At 54.9% G+C, this 13,871-nt stretch overlaps 1 protein-coding gene across 2 annotated transcripts in view; it reads left to right on the top strand.

The window, feature by feature from the left end:
- Window positions 1-796: 796 nt before the first annotated feature.
- ZNF777 (zinc finger protein 777) overlaps window positions 797-13,871 on the top strand; it is a 32,275-nt gene continuing 19,200 nt past the window's right edge. Inside the window, exons 1-4 of one of the 2 annotated variants that reach the window (XM_062193818.1) lie at window positions 797-864; window positions 5,197-6,057; window positions 6,880-7,006; window positions 9,569-9,682. In XM_062193818.1, coding sequence (XP_062049802.1) covers window positions 5,212-6,057; window positions 6,880-7,006; window positions 9,569-9,682 — 1,087 coding nt within the window. In that variant the 5' untranslated portion in view covers window positions 797-864; window positions 5,197-5,211. Of the gene's footprint in view, window positions 865-1,579; window positions 1,655-5,196; window positions 6,058-6,879; window positions 7,007-9,568; window positions 9,683-13,871 lie in introns of those variants that run through there. The other variant, XM_062193761.1, reaches the window with a different exon arrangement.

The raw sequence follows: 13,871 nt of genomic DNA, 5'->3' as shown, positions 1-13,871 counted from the left end.
AGCTGAGCGGCCAGCTGCCTTCCACGGCCAGCTCCAGTCCTGCCCTCCATGGGCTTCCACTGGGGAACAGATCTATTCTGTGCCACTCCCCACCCCCACCCCGGGCCACGTACTTCCAGCGGGGTTTCATCACTAGTAGACTTGGACACCTGCCTGCACCAGGGCAGTTCAAAAACATCCACGGAAAATGGAGCTGAGAGGCAACACGCATTTTCCACGAACTTTTCCCCCCTTTCGCATTCCGCACCCCGTTCTTGCTACCCAGTAGGCATTCACTAAATAGGTGTTAAAGTGAACCTGTCCAGCAAGGGGAGTCGCCCACTCGGAGCGAACACCGTTCCTTTTGGGCCACCCCTCGCGGTTGGAGAGAGCGTGCATTCACACAGGGGACAGAAACGGAGCCCTGGGGGTACACAAGTGGCTCCCCACTCGGCCCGGTTCCTCCCGAGGACCCATCCATCGGTCGGGCCCCCTCCAGCCCAGCACTCTCCGATTCTCGGAATTCCGTCCTTTCATGTCGAAAACAACACCGAGGCGTTTCACAAAAGCACCCAACCCCCTGGCTACCCTTGGAACCACGGCTCGCTTCCCTGGGACCCGGACTGCACGGCGCTGGTCACATGAACTCCGGGCTTTCTCTGGTGTGACGGCTTTCTTAGATCCCTTTGTGAGCGCAGGTTTTGAAAGGGAACGACCCCGGGTTCTGGGTTTGAGAGCAGGGGAGCCGGCGGGAGGAAGGCTGTCGGAGCCAATCAAGCCGCCTCCAGACCCCAGCACGTCGCCCGGGCTGCGCGCTCGGCTCCTCCTCGGCCCGCCCGCCTCCTGGCCTCGCCCGAGGGTGCCGGGGCAGGCGCGGACCCCCAGGTGAGAGGCCGGAGGGCCCCGAGGGGTGGGAGGCCCCCGCGGTTCGGCCCGGGCGGCACGACGGGCTGGCCCGGGCTCAGGGCGTGTCCGTCGCCGCCTGGCTGCTCGCTCGACACTGTTCGCTCCTACCGGCTGTAGATGGAGCTGTCTGGGTTCCGGCAGCCTCCGACGAGCCTCGGAGTGTTTCTCTTTAAACGGCCTGAGAGGGACATGCCTCCCAGGATGCAGTTTGTATCAACATGGCAGCTGCTGTGCAGCTCCCCTGCTGAAGAGGCGCCGGGACGGCCGCGCAGCTCGCAGCCGGGGCCGGGGCCGCAGCCAGGGTCGCAGCTGCGGCCGCACAGGGGCGGCGCGCGGGCCGGGGGCTGCTGCTGCTGAGGGCCGGGGCCTAGCTCGCGGCCGGGGCGCAGCCGGCCGGGCCGCCCGCACAGCCGCGCGCCCCGCTCCGACGCCGCTGCCCGGGCTCCGCGGCTCGGTGCCCGCCCGCCCCGCGCGCCCCGAGCAGGCCGGGGCCCGACGGCCGCGCGCGAGCCCCGGCGGGGGAGGCAGGGCCGGGCCGGCGCCGCCTGCGGAGGGCACCGGGCGGCCGGGCCTGCGTGGGGCCGCGCACGGCGGCGGCGGCGGCGGCGGCGGCGGCGGCGACTCCCGGGCCCCGGCCGGACAGCGCAGGGCCATGGCCGAGGCGGCCCCGGCTCCGGTGAGGGCGGCCCGCGCGCGCACGGACGCGCGGCCTCGGGGCCCCGGGGACGGCCTGCGTGTCCCGGGCTCGGCGGCCCGGCCTGGGGTCTCGGTAAGGGACAGCCGCGCTGCGACGGTGGCGGGGGAGGGGGCGCTCCGGAGGGGCTCTCGCGCCGCCGAGCGCGGGCCGGGGGGGCGGCGGCTGCGGGCCGGGTCCGGGCGGAGACTCGGCCGCCGTCCGTGCGGGGCTGCGCGGGCGCTGGGCCCGGCGCACACACACACACACGCGGCCCCGAGGTGGGGCGCCCGGCGGCGCGCTCGCTCGCTGCGGAGCCGGCGCCGCGTCCGTCGGGGTGGCCGCCGGCGCGTTTTCCGCAGAGCTCGGCCCCGCCGAGCCTCTCCGGCCGGGGCGCGGCGCCGACGCGTGTCTCCCGTTTCGCAGAGCGGGGACACTGAGGCACAGGCACCTGGCAGCGACCCGCCCCACCTGCCCCAAGGTCACGTAGCGAGTCCTCGGGGGCACGGCGCCCGCGGCCCCGCAGAGGCCTGCCTGGCGGGCTGGGGGCCCGGCGGTGGCCTCTCCTGGGGGGTGGGTGGGGGGCAGGGGGTCCGGGCGGCCCGTCGGGGGAGGTGGGGGAGGTGGCCCAAGAGGCCAGACTGCGCCCTGCCGAGCGCGTCCGTCCGCGGTCCCCGGTCGGGCCTGGGCCCCCAGCTTCTGCATCGGTGGGGCCCAGGGCGGAACTCCTGACGGCTGGGGTCTGGGGAGCGGGCCCCTGGCAGGTTGAGGGCTGGAGCTGCTCTCCAGTGGCCCGTTCTGAACATTCATTCAGATCTCCCTGCAGACCTGCGTTTCGCGATGCCCGGGCTGTGCTGCTGAGGAGGGCGACTGCACAGTCTGCCTGAGCCTCAGTTGCCTGTTTGGTTCCAGGAGGGCACGGCATATATGCATCTGTATGGCTTCCTAAAAAGGCCTCCGCGTTCTTAGAAAAATAATGAGAACAAATTTGAAACTCTTGGGAAAATAAAAAAGCAGAGACGGTTAAATGCCTCCCCTTGAATGATAAATAATTCTGAATGAATCACATGGGGTCACAGAACAGAACGGCACAGCTCTCTTAATAAGTCAGATGCATGTGGTTATTTATGTTTCTACTAATATGGCTTGGATCTTGGAGGACCCTGTCCGGTTATGATTCACCGGGGAGGGCTGGGGGTGGGGTCTGTCAGAAGACTCCCATCCCCCAGCCAGCAGTTTGAGAATGTATTCATTTTAGATACATGGACAGCTCTGGTCCTCTCTGTACCAGTTTGTGCTCGGGGTAGGATCAAGCCCCAGGTTTTGAGACGGATGACATTATAGCAGGGGGTTTTCATTGGGGGACAGGACGGGGGACAAGCCCTGTGGCCCCTCATCCCTCTGCATATCTCCAAATCCAGAGATGGAAAGAGACAGCCTAATACTGGAGAGCAAAGAAGCTAAATTTTCCTTTAAGGGAAATTTGTGTTGCTCTTCTGCCTTTATTTCCTACACTGGACCTTTTTTTTTTTTTTTTTTTTTCATTGTTTCAGTTAAACCTCGGTATTACTCAGGGAGACTAACCTGGCCCCTGGGGATTTTTTTTCCTTCGTCCTACTAGTTGTAGGCAGATACCCTAGTCCCCCGCTGAAGAAAGGACTGTGACGTACCTGTTGTGTTGCGTTGGCTAGTTGCTTACCTGCCAGTGAGGCTCCTAGCTGAGGGGCCCTTCAGTATTATCCTGACTGTTAGTAGCCAAGGGTTGAGAGGTGGCTTGGGTGTTTATGAACCTTCAAGTTTAGGGGTCTTGTCAATTCATTGCAAATATTTGCAAAATTCTGTATAATCCCCCAGCCTATGCATTTTGGAGGTAAAACAGATTCAGAGCACATACCTACCAGCCACCTGCGATGACAGTTGGGCCTGGAGGCAACCTGCAGGCTGTGGAGCCCATCTGTCCTCGGTGTCTCCACAGGCTGTGTGGGTAGTGGTCCTGGTGGCTCCTGGTTCCTAGGTTTGTATGAGGATTAAGCGAGATAATCCTTTAAAATGCTTATCATAGTTTGTGGGGAATATAAATGCTGAATAACTGTTAGCTGTTCTCAGCTAATTAGCGCTCCCATCGCAGAGCTGTGGGGGAACTCATACTTCCTCGGAAGCCTTTCACTGAACTGGCTCTTGAATCTTTGACCGATTCCTTGAAAGGGTGACGCTCTGAGTGAAGCCGCCTGTGGTGACTAAGTGAACGCACACCAGTAGGAAGGGGCTGTAGAAGGGAGAAAGTAGGTCTAGATGAGTCTTCGATGGGGGACTTCAGGAACTTCGTTGTTTATCCTGATGAACGTTTCCTTAACAATGCTCGCGGCAGATATTTGTTGAGTAGGTACTATATGTAAGACTGGACACCAGAGACACGTCAGCTTTCAAAGAAGGAAAATGGAAGTTTTAATTACTTTAAAGATAATTTGTATAGAGAGCGCAGTAATTGAGCAGATTCTCTGAAAGAAGATGAGGAGGAGATGAACCATGGAGAAGCTCCATTCATTTCCAACAAAGCTATTGCCGGTCTGGCTGGGTAAACACAGGCCTGGTCGCTCACAGGTTGTGGCCTCCCCTCCCTGATGTTTCAGAACCTGGGGCAGGATGGAAAGAGGGGGAGCGAAGGTCATTGGAATCCCAAAAAGGAAGCTGAAGCTTTATTTGGGTTCTGGTCCCCGCCGATCTTGACCTAAGTCACAAAACTGGCTGTCATGCGTTCTGTCCCCCAGGCCTCCTGTCTTCCTTATTCCCCACCTCAGGAGCCACAGAGGGGAAGCCAGGCAGCCGGAGCTGCCTACCACAGTGACCACCTGCCTGCTCCGCCCATCTCGGTGTCTCTTCTCCCTGCGCATGGCAAAACATCATGCAACATCTTCAGGAAGGGCTGAGCACAAATGAGGAGATGTTCTCCAAGTCAAACATGTCCTGTAGTTACTGACAAGCCAGCAGCTCAGCTTTGACCAAAGAGCAGGAGTCCGGGAAACTTTAGATCATTTTGCGTGCTCACTCTTAGACAAAGTAAGGGAGAGAGCTCAGGGTACCGTGCCCGCCTGATAACGCTGATAAAAAGCAACAGGGGCTAGATGTCAAATCCACGTTCGAGTTAACTCCGTTGACAGCGCTGGCCCCCAACTAATGATCACACCCCCGCCCCGAAGCCCTTCACAGTAACCCTGTGTGTGGCATTTACAAAATTCTGCTGTGTCATTTCTCAGAGTGTTATGCTCAGTGTTCTAACAACTGAGATAGTCTGTCTGTGTCAGGTGTATTATTCTTAGTTTATAGACAAGGACACCGAGAAGAGGGAGGTCAAATAACCCAGCCAGGGTGACACAGGTAATTGTAAGTCAGGTAGAAAGCCAGGTGTTCTCACTCAAGTCCAGAGGTGGCTCTATGAAAAGCATAAGGTGATACCACCATGGTTTGTTTCTTGTTCATATAATTGACGGCCCAGTCAGTGGCCGAGTCACGTCGACCGAGTGTATCTTACGGCCACCAAAACAGAAGTCCTTTTAATGTGGGCACTTTAGGGATTGATTTTGCCAGCTGTAGTCCGTGGCCTTCAATCCTGTCTTTTTCCTTTCTTCCCTTGAACACAGGTCCAGCAGCTGGACATGGAGAACCAACGGTCATCACCTCTGTCATTCCCCAATGTTCCCCAAGAAGAACCCCTGCGGCAGGCTCCTGCTGGCCTCCCCCGAGAAACTCTGTTCCAGTCCCGCGTTCTTCCCCCCAAAGAAACCCCATCTTTGTCTCCCGCTGTTCCCCGGCAAGGCTCCCTACCCCAGACTGCTGGTGTCCCCAAGCAAGAGACTTCTGGCCGGATGCCACGTGTTCTCCAGAAGGGACCTGCACTCCTGTGTCCTGCCACCTCTGAGCAGGAGACTCACCTCCAGGGCACCCTGGCTTCCCAGGAGGAGACCCAGTATCCTCCCCCAGCTGCTGCTGATCAAGACGTCTCCCTTCTGTCCCACCCCACCCACCATCAAGAAGCCCCTCTCCCCTCCCCTGAAGTTCCTGAGAAAGACCGCCTGACCCTGTCCCCCACCGTTCCAGAGACCGACCTGGACCCTCTGCTCCAGAGCCCAGTTTCCCAAAAGGACACCCCCTTCCAGATCTCGTCTGCAGCCCAGAAGGAACAGCCGCTGCCCACGGCGGAGATCACCCGCTTGGCCGTGTGGGCTGCCGTCCAGGCGGTGGAGAGGAAACTGGAGGCCCAGGCCATGCGGCTGCTGACGCTGGAGGGCAGGACAGGGACGAATGAAAAGAAGATAGCCGACTGCGAGAAGACGGCCGTGGAGTTCGCCAACCATCTGGAGAGCAAGTGGGTCGTCCTGGGCACCCTGCTGCAGGAGTACGGGCTGCTGCAGCGGCGCCTGGAAAACATGGAGAACCTGCTCAAAAACAGAAATTTCTGGATCCTGCGGCTGCCTCCCGGCAGCAATGGAGAAGTTCCCAAGGTAAGTCCGTCCTGACGGGGGCTTCCCGGCGCAGCGGTCTGAACCGGAGCGTACGGCGATGGTTGAGGAGAGAAAGGTGATGGTGCCCGGCTGCGAGCAGAGGCCGGCAGCAGGTGGCCCGGGGATCAGGAGGGTCGGTTAGAAGGGTGTTGCGCAGGGTCCTCCAGGGACGTCTGAGGTCAAGAAGGGGGCACAAAGGCCAGTGGGAGCTGAGGTGAGGCTCTACAGTGAGGAGCGGCCCCATGGAGGGAGGAAGGCTGTGTCCTGCTCAACGTTCACCGAGCCAGCTCACTTACAAATCATGCTCATGCCAGTAAAACTGATTTAAAGACGGACCCTGACAAAAACTAGAGGAGAATTGGGTTTCAGTATTTTCCAGAAGGTTCTAAAAGGGCCTAATGCAGACAGATTTCCTTTCTATTCCTCTGTGCTGCTGCCCTTTTACACAGCCTTACAAAAGGAGAAAACATTGTGTTCTAAGGTCAACACTTCTCAAATTTGGTCTTATCCAGGAGTCACCCGCAGACTGATTCTGCAGGTCCAGGGTGGGGCCTGAGAGTGCGTTTGCGGCGTGTCCCCTGTGGTGCTGTGGCTGCTGGGCTGCAGACCACGCTTCAGAGCAGCAGGAGTCGTGCTGGGAGAAGGGAAAAGGACCAGACTAGATGAGTCCCTGGCCCTGGAAGCCAGGCCAGACTCCCAGAGAGCACCTGTTCTGGGGAGGAGCTGTGTGGCCCGGGGCCGTGGGCTGGAGCCCGAGGGATGGACAGCCCCAGGGCGGTGGTTGCCATCCTGTGGGTCTGAGCGGAGCCAGTTGTGTTTCAGGTCCCCGTGACATTCGATGACGTCGCCGTCCATTTCTCGGAGCAGGAGTGGGGAAACCTGTCTGAGTGGCAGAAGGAGCTCTACAAGAACGTGATGAGGGGCAACTATGAGTCTCTGGTTTCCATGGGTAAGGACACGGCATTGCTGCCTCTCAGGGAGAGGTGCATCGGAAACTAGGGGAGCACTGAACCCCAGTAGAGCTGGTAGTGGGAAACCAGGCAGACGTAATTGTAGGGAGCACAAATTTGTTAAAGTGTCCTCACCTCCCCACGTGCATCCTCGGCGCGGCTCAGGTCAGAGCAGGGGAGCCGGGAGGCACAGGGAGCGGCACAGACCCCATGCGTCACACACCTTGAGAGTGTTCTCCCCGTGGAAGGAGACAGACGCGCCCAGGGCCTCCTGTGCCCCAGCTGAATCACATCATCAGTCCTCGCAGCCCTGCTGTCAGGGAGCCAGAGCTGGGTGACAGCTCCGTTTTACATTCCGGTGGCCGAATGCTGTCATTTACCGAGGGCTCACGGCCACCAGGTCCTCGTCCCTGTCATGCAGATGAAGAGCCTGGACCTGAGGAGTTAGAGGCTGCCCCTGGTCCCCATCAGGAAGTGACAGTTCCACTAGGATCCGTCTTACCCCAAAGTCTGAGTTCTTGTTTCAGGAAGAATATTTAAGGTTAAAAGTCTGGAGAAACGCTCTTTACTTATACATGCATCCTTTTCTCTGACTTGGGCCTATACAAAAAAGTTCAGAAACAACACTGCTATTGCACAGAGCTTCGATTCTGGCTAGAATTGTTGATTTTCCATGGACTTTTTTCATAGGCTAGCATTCCCACTTTTGAAAATTATTTTTTCTTCTCTCTAAAATATATGCTTGATTATGAAAACTCAACAACGTAGACTTACATACCCCCCAGAGGTAACCACTGTGACCTTTTGACCTCCTTTCTTGTGCGTGTGCAGATACAGGCATGGTGCATACAGTGGTGCACACTCAATGCACGTGGCGCAGATGGGACCCTTTGCCCATTCCACCTAACAGTGGGATGTAGTCGCCCTTCCCCATCTACACCCCGCACCTCCGTGGAGAGACAGTGCGGTGTTGCCGGAGAACCGTCCGGCTTTTGGCCTCTCTGCTGTGCTGAGCAGTGGGCTGGTTCTGAGACCATAACCCCTGTCACCGCCCCACAGTGTGGTGATGAGCATCCCCGTGTGTTTGTGCCCCCCACGTTTCACTTCTCACTGACGCACGTTCTGAGAAGTGGACTTGCTGAGTTAAAGGGACGCACACGTACAGTTTCATGGCTACCGCCCTGGAACCCTCCAGAGGGCTCTCGTATTTTTGCAACATGTATGAAAATGCCCTTTCTCCAAAAACCTGGCCCAAACGGAGGTTCTTCTATTATAAATATTTGTCATTTTGATAGGTAAAAACGATACCTCATTTTTAATGCCTTTTTTCTTTGATGGTTTGTGAACTGATGCATCTTTTTATGTCTTTTTTGGCCTTTTGTATGTCTTCTGTAAACTAGATGTTCATACCCTGCTTTTGAATGATTTATTGATGTAGAGTTTCTGTATATAATTATGGGTATTAACATTTTGCTATATATAGATCATATATACATGATACAAGCATGTGCATGTATGTCTATAATATTTCCTCCAGATTTCTTCATCTTTTAATTTCTCAAGAACTTGAAGTTTTTTTAAATTAATTAATTAATTATCAGTACTTTATTTTATGGCTTTTAGATTTTTTAACAATGATTTTACTGGAGCTGGTGCTGTGGCGTAGTAGATTGAACATCTACCTGCAGTGCTGGCATCCCACATGGGAGCCAGTTTGAGTCCTGGCTGCCCCGCTTCCAGTCCAGCTCTCTGCCATGGCCTGAGATAGCAGTAGAAGAAGGTCCAAGTTCTTGGGCCCCCGCACCCACGTTGGAGACCCAGAAGAAGCTCCTGGCCCCTGGCTTCGGATCAGTGCAGCTCCGGCTGTTGTCGCCATTTGGAGGTGAACCAGCAGATGGAGGTGAACCTTTCTCTCTGTCCTCCCTCTCTGTCTGTAACTCTGCCCCTCAAGTAAGTAAATAGATCTTTTTAAAAAATGATTTTATTTACTTGAAAAGCAGAATTACAGAGAGAGAGAGATCTTTCATTTGCTGGCTCATTCCCCAAATGGTTGCAGTGGCCGGGACTAGGCTAGGCCAAAACCAGGAGCCTGGAATTCCACCTGTCTTCCACATTGGTGGCAGGGGCCCTTATTTGGGCCGTCTTCCACTGCTCTCCCAGGTGCACCAGCAGAGAGCTGAATCCCAAGCTGAGCAGCTGAGACTCGAACCAGTGCCCACATGGTGGCAGCCCAACCTGCTACACCACAACATCGACACTGTGGCTTTTCTATGTTACCAGGATTCATTTTTTACTTTATAAATTTTCTTGTGCTCAACGTGAAAACCTGGGCAGGCATCAGCCACCTGTGAGCAGCATGAGCCCTCCCCCTGCCACACACACGCACGCACACAGTGGCCCTAAGGAAGAAGGCTGGACACTCAGGCACTTGTTCTCCAGCTCTGCTGGCCCCCAGCAGAAGGGCTGTCCTTGACACCGCACGGCCGCAGATGACACCCAGCAGCAGCCAGGGCCACCTCGCCCCATAGTATAGTGTATTTTATTTCCTTCCTTCTGCCCAGACTATGCAATATCCAAACCAGACCTCATGTCACAGATGGAGCGCGGGGAGAGGCCGGCCATGCAGGAGCAGGAGGACTCGGAGGAAGGCGAGACGCCTACGGACCCCAGTACTGGTGAGTGGCTGGCAGGCAGCTCTGACCTTGGCATTCTGTGTCTTTCACTAGATAGAGCCCAAGGGGAGACCTGAAGGCATGTGTTAGCAAGCCGTGTGCAGCAAGGAGCCCTGCAGGTGTGGGGAGCTGCGTGGGGGCCCCTGTGTTCACCAGTGTCCCAGGTTGTTGAAAAATAGGAATGCACTAGAGTTCATCGCCTCAGAGGTGTTCTTGGTTTGTTTGTTCGTTCATTTGTTTTATTTGAAAGGCAGTTACAGAGAAAAAGATCTTCCATCCAATGGTTTGCTTCCCAAATGGCTACAATGACCAGAGCCAGGCCAAGCTGAAGCCAGGAGTCATCAGGAACTCCATCCAGGTCTCCCTCGTGGGTGGCAGGCATCCAAGTTCTTGGGCCATCTTCTGCTGCCTTCCCAGGCACATTAGCAGGGAGCAGCATTGAAAGTGGAGCAGCCGGGACTTGAACCAGCTTCCCAACGTGGGATGCCAGTGTTTCAGATGACGGTTCACCCTGCTGCCCCACAACACTGGCCCCTCAGAGGTGTCTTGACATGACCAACTGTCACCTCATTCTTCACAGGAAATAAAGCAAGAAACTCAAAGGCAGCCATTTGTATCAGGGTAATAGTGCTCACAGCTCCCAGAGCTTCCCAGAGAAGGGCCACATCCCTCAGTCCTACGGCTTGCCGGTAGCAGGATGGAGGACAGCAATGGACTTTGCCAGAAATATCCTACAATGCACAGTTCCAGCAAGACAGTGTCCGGAGAAGCAGTTAGACCAGGCCAGCAGACACACACCAGGCACGGCCAGTCTGAGGCCCTGCGGCCCGAGGGTGGGCCCTGGTGTCAGGCTGTCTGTTTGAACGAAGCTTCTTTGCTTACTAGCCATGCTTCTCTTTTCGGAGTTGGGCCTGGCACATAGTAGTGCTTAGTACACACCAGCTGTGGTCAGTACGCTTGGGCTGTCACTCTTCCCAGTGGCTGGACCACAGACACTGCTAGTGCCTTCATGGTGCCACGTCAGCTCTCAGAGCCTCTGCTTTGACTTGACCGTCTTGAGACGAAGCACTTCCTTGTCCTGACTGGGTGCATGTGACATGTGACGACACTGAACGCGGCTGGGGATCTTGTCCCTGGAAAAGGAAGACGACCCAGCTGGGGAGAACGCAGTTGGACCACAGTCAGGGCTTGTTATAGATCGGTGTCTTGGATGGGGGACCTATAAACTGGCTCCAAGGAAACGTTCAGGAACACTGAATAATGTCAGCCTCATGTAGTAAGAGGGAAGGGAACTTGCAGGAGAGACAGAAGCCAGTGAAAACACAAGTGGTGGCGTGACCCAAACAAATCCACTGTCATTGTTTCCAGGAATTTGCTGGATTTTAAAATCAAGGGCAGATGCTGATCCTGAATTTGTTCTAACAGACAACAAAGATGTATTTAATTTACATTTTAAATAATTGTATATTTAAAATAATTGGGGCCAGCACTGTGGTTTGGAGGGTTAAGCTGCCACCTGCAGTGCCAGCATCCCATATGAGCACCATTTTAAGTCCCAGCTGCTCTACTTGTGATCCAGTTCCCTGATAATGTGCCTGGGAAAGCAGCAGAAGATGACCCAAATGGGCCCTTGCACCCACATGGAAGACCCAGAAGAAGCTCCTGTCTCCTGGTTTCGGACTGACCCTGCTCTGGCTGTTGGGGCCATTTGGGGAGTGAACCAGTAAACGGAATATCTCTCTGTCTATCTGTCTCTCTAACTCTGCCTTTGAAATAAATAAATATTTTTAAAGATTTTTTTTTTAATTTCGAGAAAGAGCTCCCATCTACTGGTTTACTCCCCTAAATGCCCACAACAACCAGGACTGGACCAGGCTGAAGCCAAGAGCTGGGAGCTCCATGTGGGTGACAGGTACCCAAGCATTGGAGCCATCACCTGCCTCCAGAGGTGCGTGTTAGCAGGAAGTTTGAAATGGAGCCCCGGTACTCTAATGCAAGATGTGGATGTTTTAACCACTAGGCCAAACACTCGCCCCAAAAGATGAATTTGAAAGTAGATGAGGACAAGGAGTTGAGGCCAGCGTGGCACAGGGCAGGGTGATCTTGGTTGGAGGAAAGTCAGTCTATGCCTTCTAGGTTTGAGTGGCAACATCCCAAGTGGGAATAGAGATCCACATAGAGAAAATAAGAAAGAACACAAAGAATGAGAATTTGGGAGAAAGGATTCGTGATTAAAAATCCTAAAAGGCAGTGTGACGTACCAGTGGGGTCTTGTGGTCCAGATGCTGCTCTTGTAGCCTCTTCTTAGAAAGGCTAGGGCAGCAGAGCCTCCGTCCTCTTTCTCTGTCTGCTTTTCACTCCCTCATCACAGATGGGCCTCCCGCAGAATGGGGTCAGAATCAAAACGTCAATAACCCCAGCCCGCTCTGCTCCAACTGGGTTTGTTCTGGCACGGTCACATCCATGGCCTGAGTTTCTGTCGAGAGTGGCAGCCTCACAGAGGCATCCTTGTGTGGCTGAACCTTTCCATGTGTTCCATCAGCCATCTCCAGCACCTTGGAGCCTGCAGCAGGAGGTGGGCAGGGGAGGAATAGGAACCACTGCTGCACAGAGCAGGCCTTCCACCTGGCCCTGTGCTCAACCCAAGGCCCTGGCCCTGCAACACTGGATGAGTCCGTGAAGCTGCAGTGTCAGTGCCTCCACGGTGCCCATGGTAACCTGTTCCTCCCTTGCCAGTAATGGCAGCACAACCAGCCCTGGGCCAGACCCAAAGGTATGCTGCTGGGGGAAAAGTCTAGAAAACTGATAATTTTCAGAGTTCCAAATATCTTAGACATGACAATTTCATAAACAGGCTAAGTAAATCCGTTCAGTAAACCATCATTTAAGTTTGGATCCCTAAGGACAAAGAGATCCCAAGACAACTCAGATATCAACTGAGTTGTCAGTACTCCGGATGAATAGGGGCTCCCATTCACAGCCCTACAAGGCTGGTCAGGGGGCCCAGGGAGACCAGATACAGTCTGTCCCTAACAAACTAGAGGATTGCTGAAATCCACACCAGCATACAGTGCTGCTCAGAGAGCACCTGGTTTTTGTCTGTGTAGAAAGCAATATGATGTTTTGTAATCTTAAAATATGTTTTTTGAGGCCGGCGCCGTGGCTCACTAGGCTAATCCTCCGCCTTGCGGCGCCGGCACACCGGGTTCTAGTCCCGGTCGGGGCACCGATTCTGTCCCGGTTGCCCCTCTTCCAGGCCAGCTCTCTGCTGTGGCCCGGGAGTGCAGTGGAGGATGGCCCAAGTGCTTGGGCCCTGCACCCCATGGGAGACCAGGAGAAGCACCTGGCTCCTGCCATCTGATCAGCGCAGTACGCTGGCCGCAGCGCGCCTACCGCGGCGGCCATTGGAGGGTGAACCAACGGCAAAAGGAAGACCTTTCTCTCTGTCTCTCTCTCACTGTCCACTCTGCCTGTCAAAAAAAAAAAAAAAAGTTTTTTGAAATAAAGATTTATTTATTTATTTGAAAGTCAGAGCTACAGAAAGAGAGGGAGAGACAGAGATATTTTCCATCCACTGGTTCACTCCCTAGATGGCTACAACAGTGAGGGCTGGGCCAGGCCCAAGCCAGGAGCTTCATCCAGGTCTCCCACTTGGATGCAGCGGCCCAAAGACTTGGGCCACCTGCCACTGCTTTTTCCCAGGTGCATTAGCAGGGAGCTGGATTGGAAGTGAAGCAGTCGGGACTCAAATCAGCACCAATATGACCTGTATTACAGGCAGCGGCTTTACCCACTGCGCCATAATGCCAGCTCTAAAAATATGTTTTAAATATTTCAGATGTGTGTGCACTCAACCTAATAATTCCCTTTTTGAGAGTCTGCAGCATAGAAGAGAATCTAAAATATAGGTCAATATTATAAATGTACATCACATTACAATGGACAGGTATATAGTCACAGAAATCCTATTTATGAGGGGCTTGGAGAGCGTGTTTCACTTAAAGGTTTATTAGTTCACAGCTATGTTCTGTAGCAGGTACTGTGTCAGGAGCCACGTCCTCCAGAGACCCTCACCCTCAGCCTTGCAGTCCAGTGGAGATGTTAATGTTAACAGCTGTATTAGTCAGCTTTTCATCCCTGTAACTAAAATACCGTTCTAGGAAGGAAGGAAGGTTTGTTTCGACTCAGAATT

The sequence above is a fragment of the Lepus europaeus genome, chromosome 1 (assembly GCF_033115175.1).
Source record: "Lepus europaeus isolate LE1 chromosome 1, mLepTim1.pri, whole genome shotgun sequence".
Lineage (NCBI taxonomy): Eukaryota > Metazoa > Chordata > Mammalia > Lagomorpha > Leporidae > Lepus > Lepus europaeus.
The sequence above is the reverse complement of the archived record's forward strand: the minus strand, read 5'-3'. Positions and strand labels throughout refer to the sequence as shown.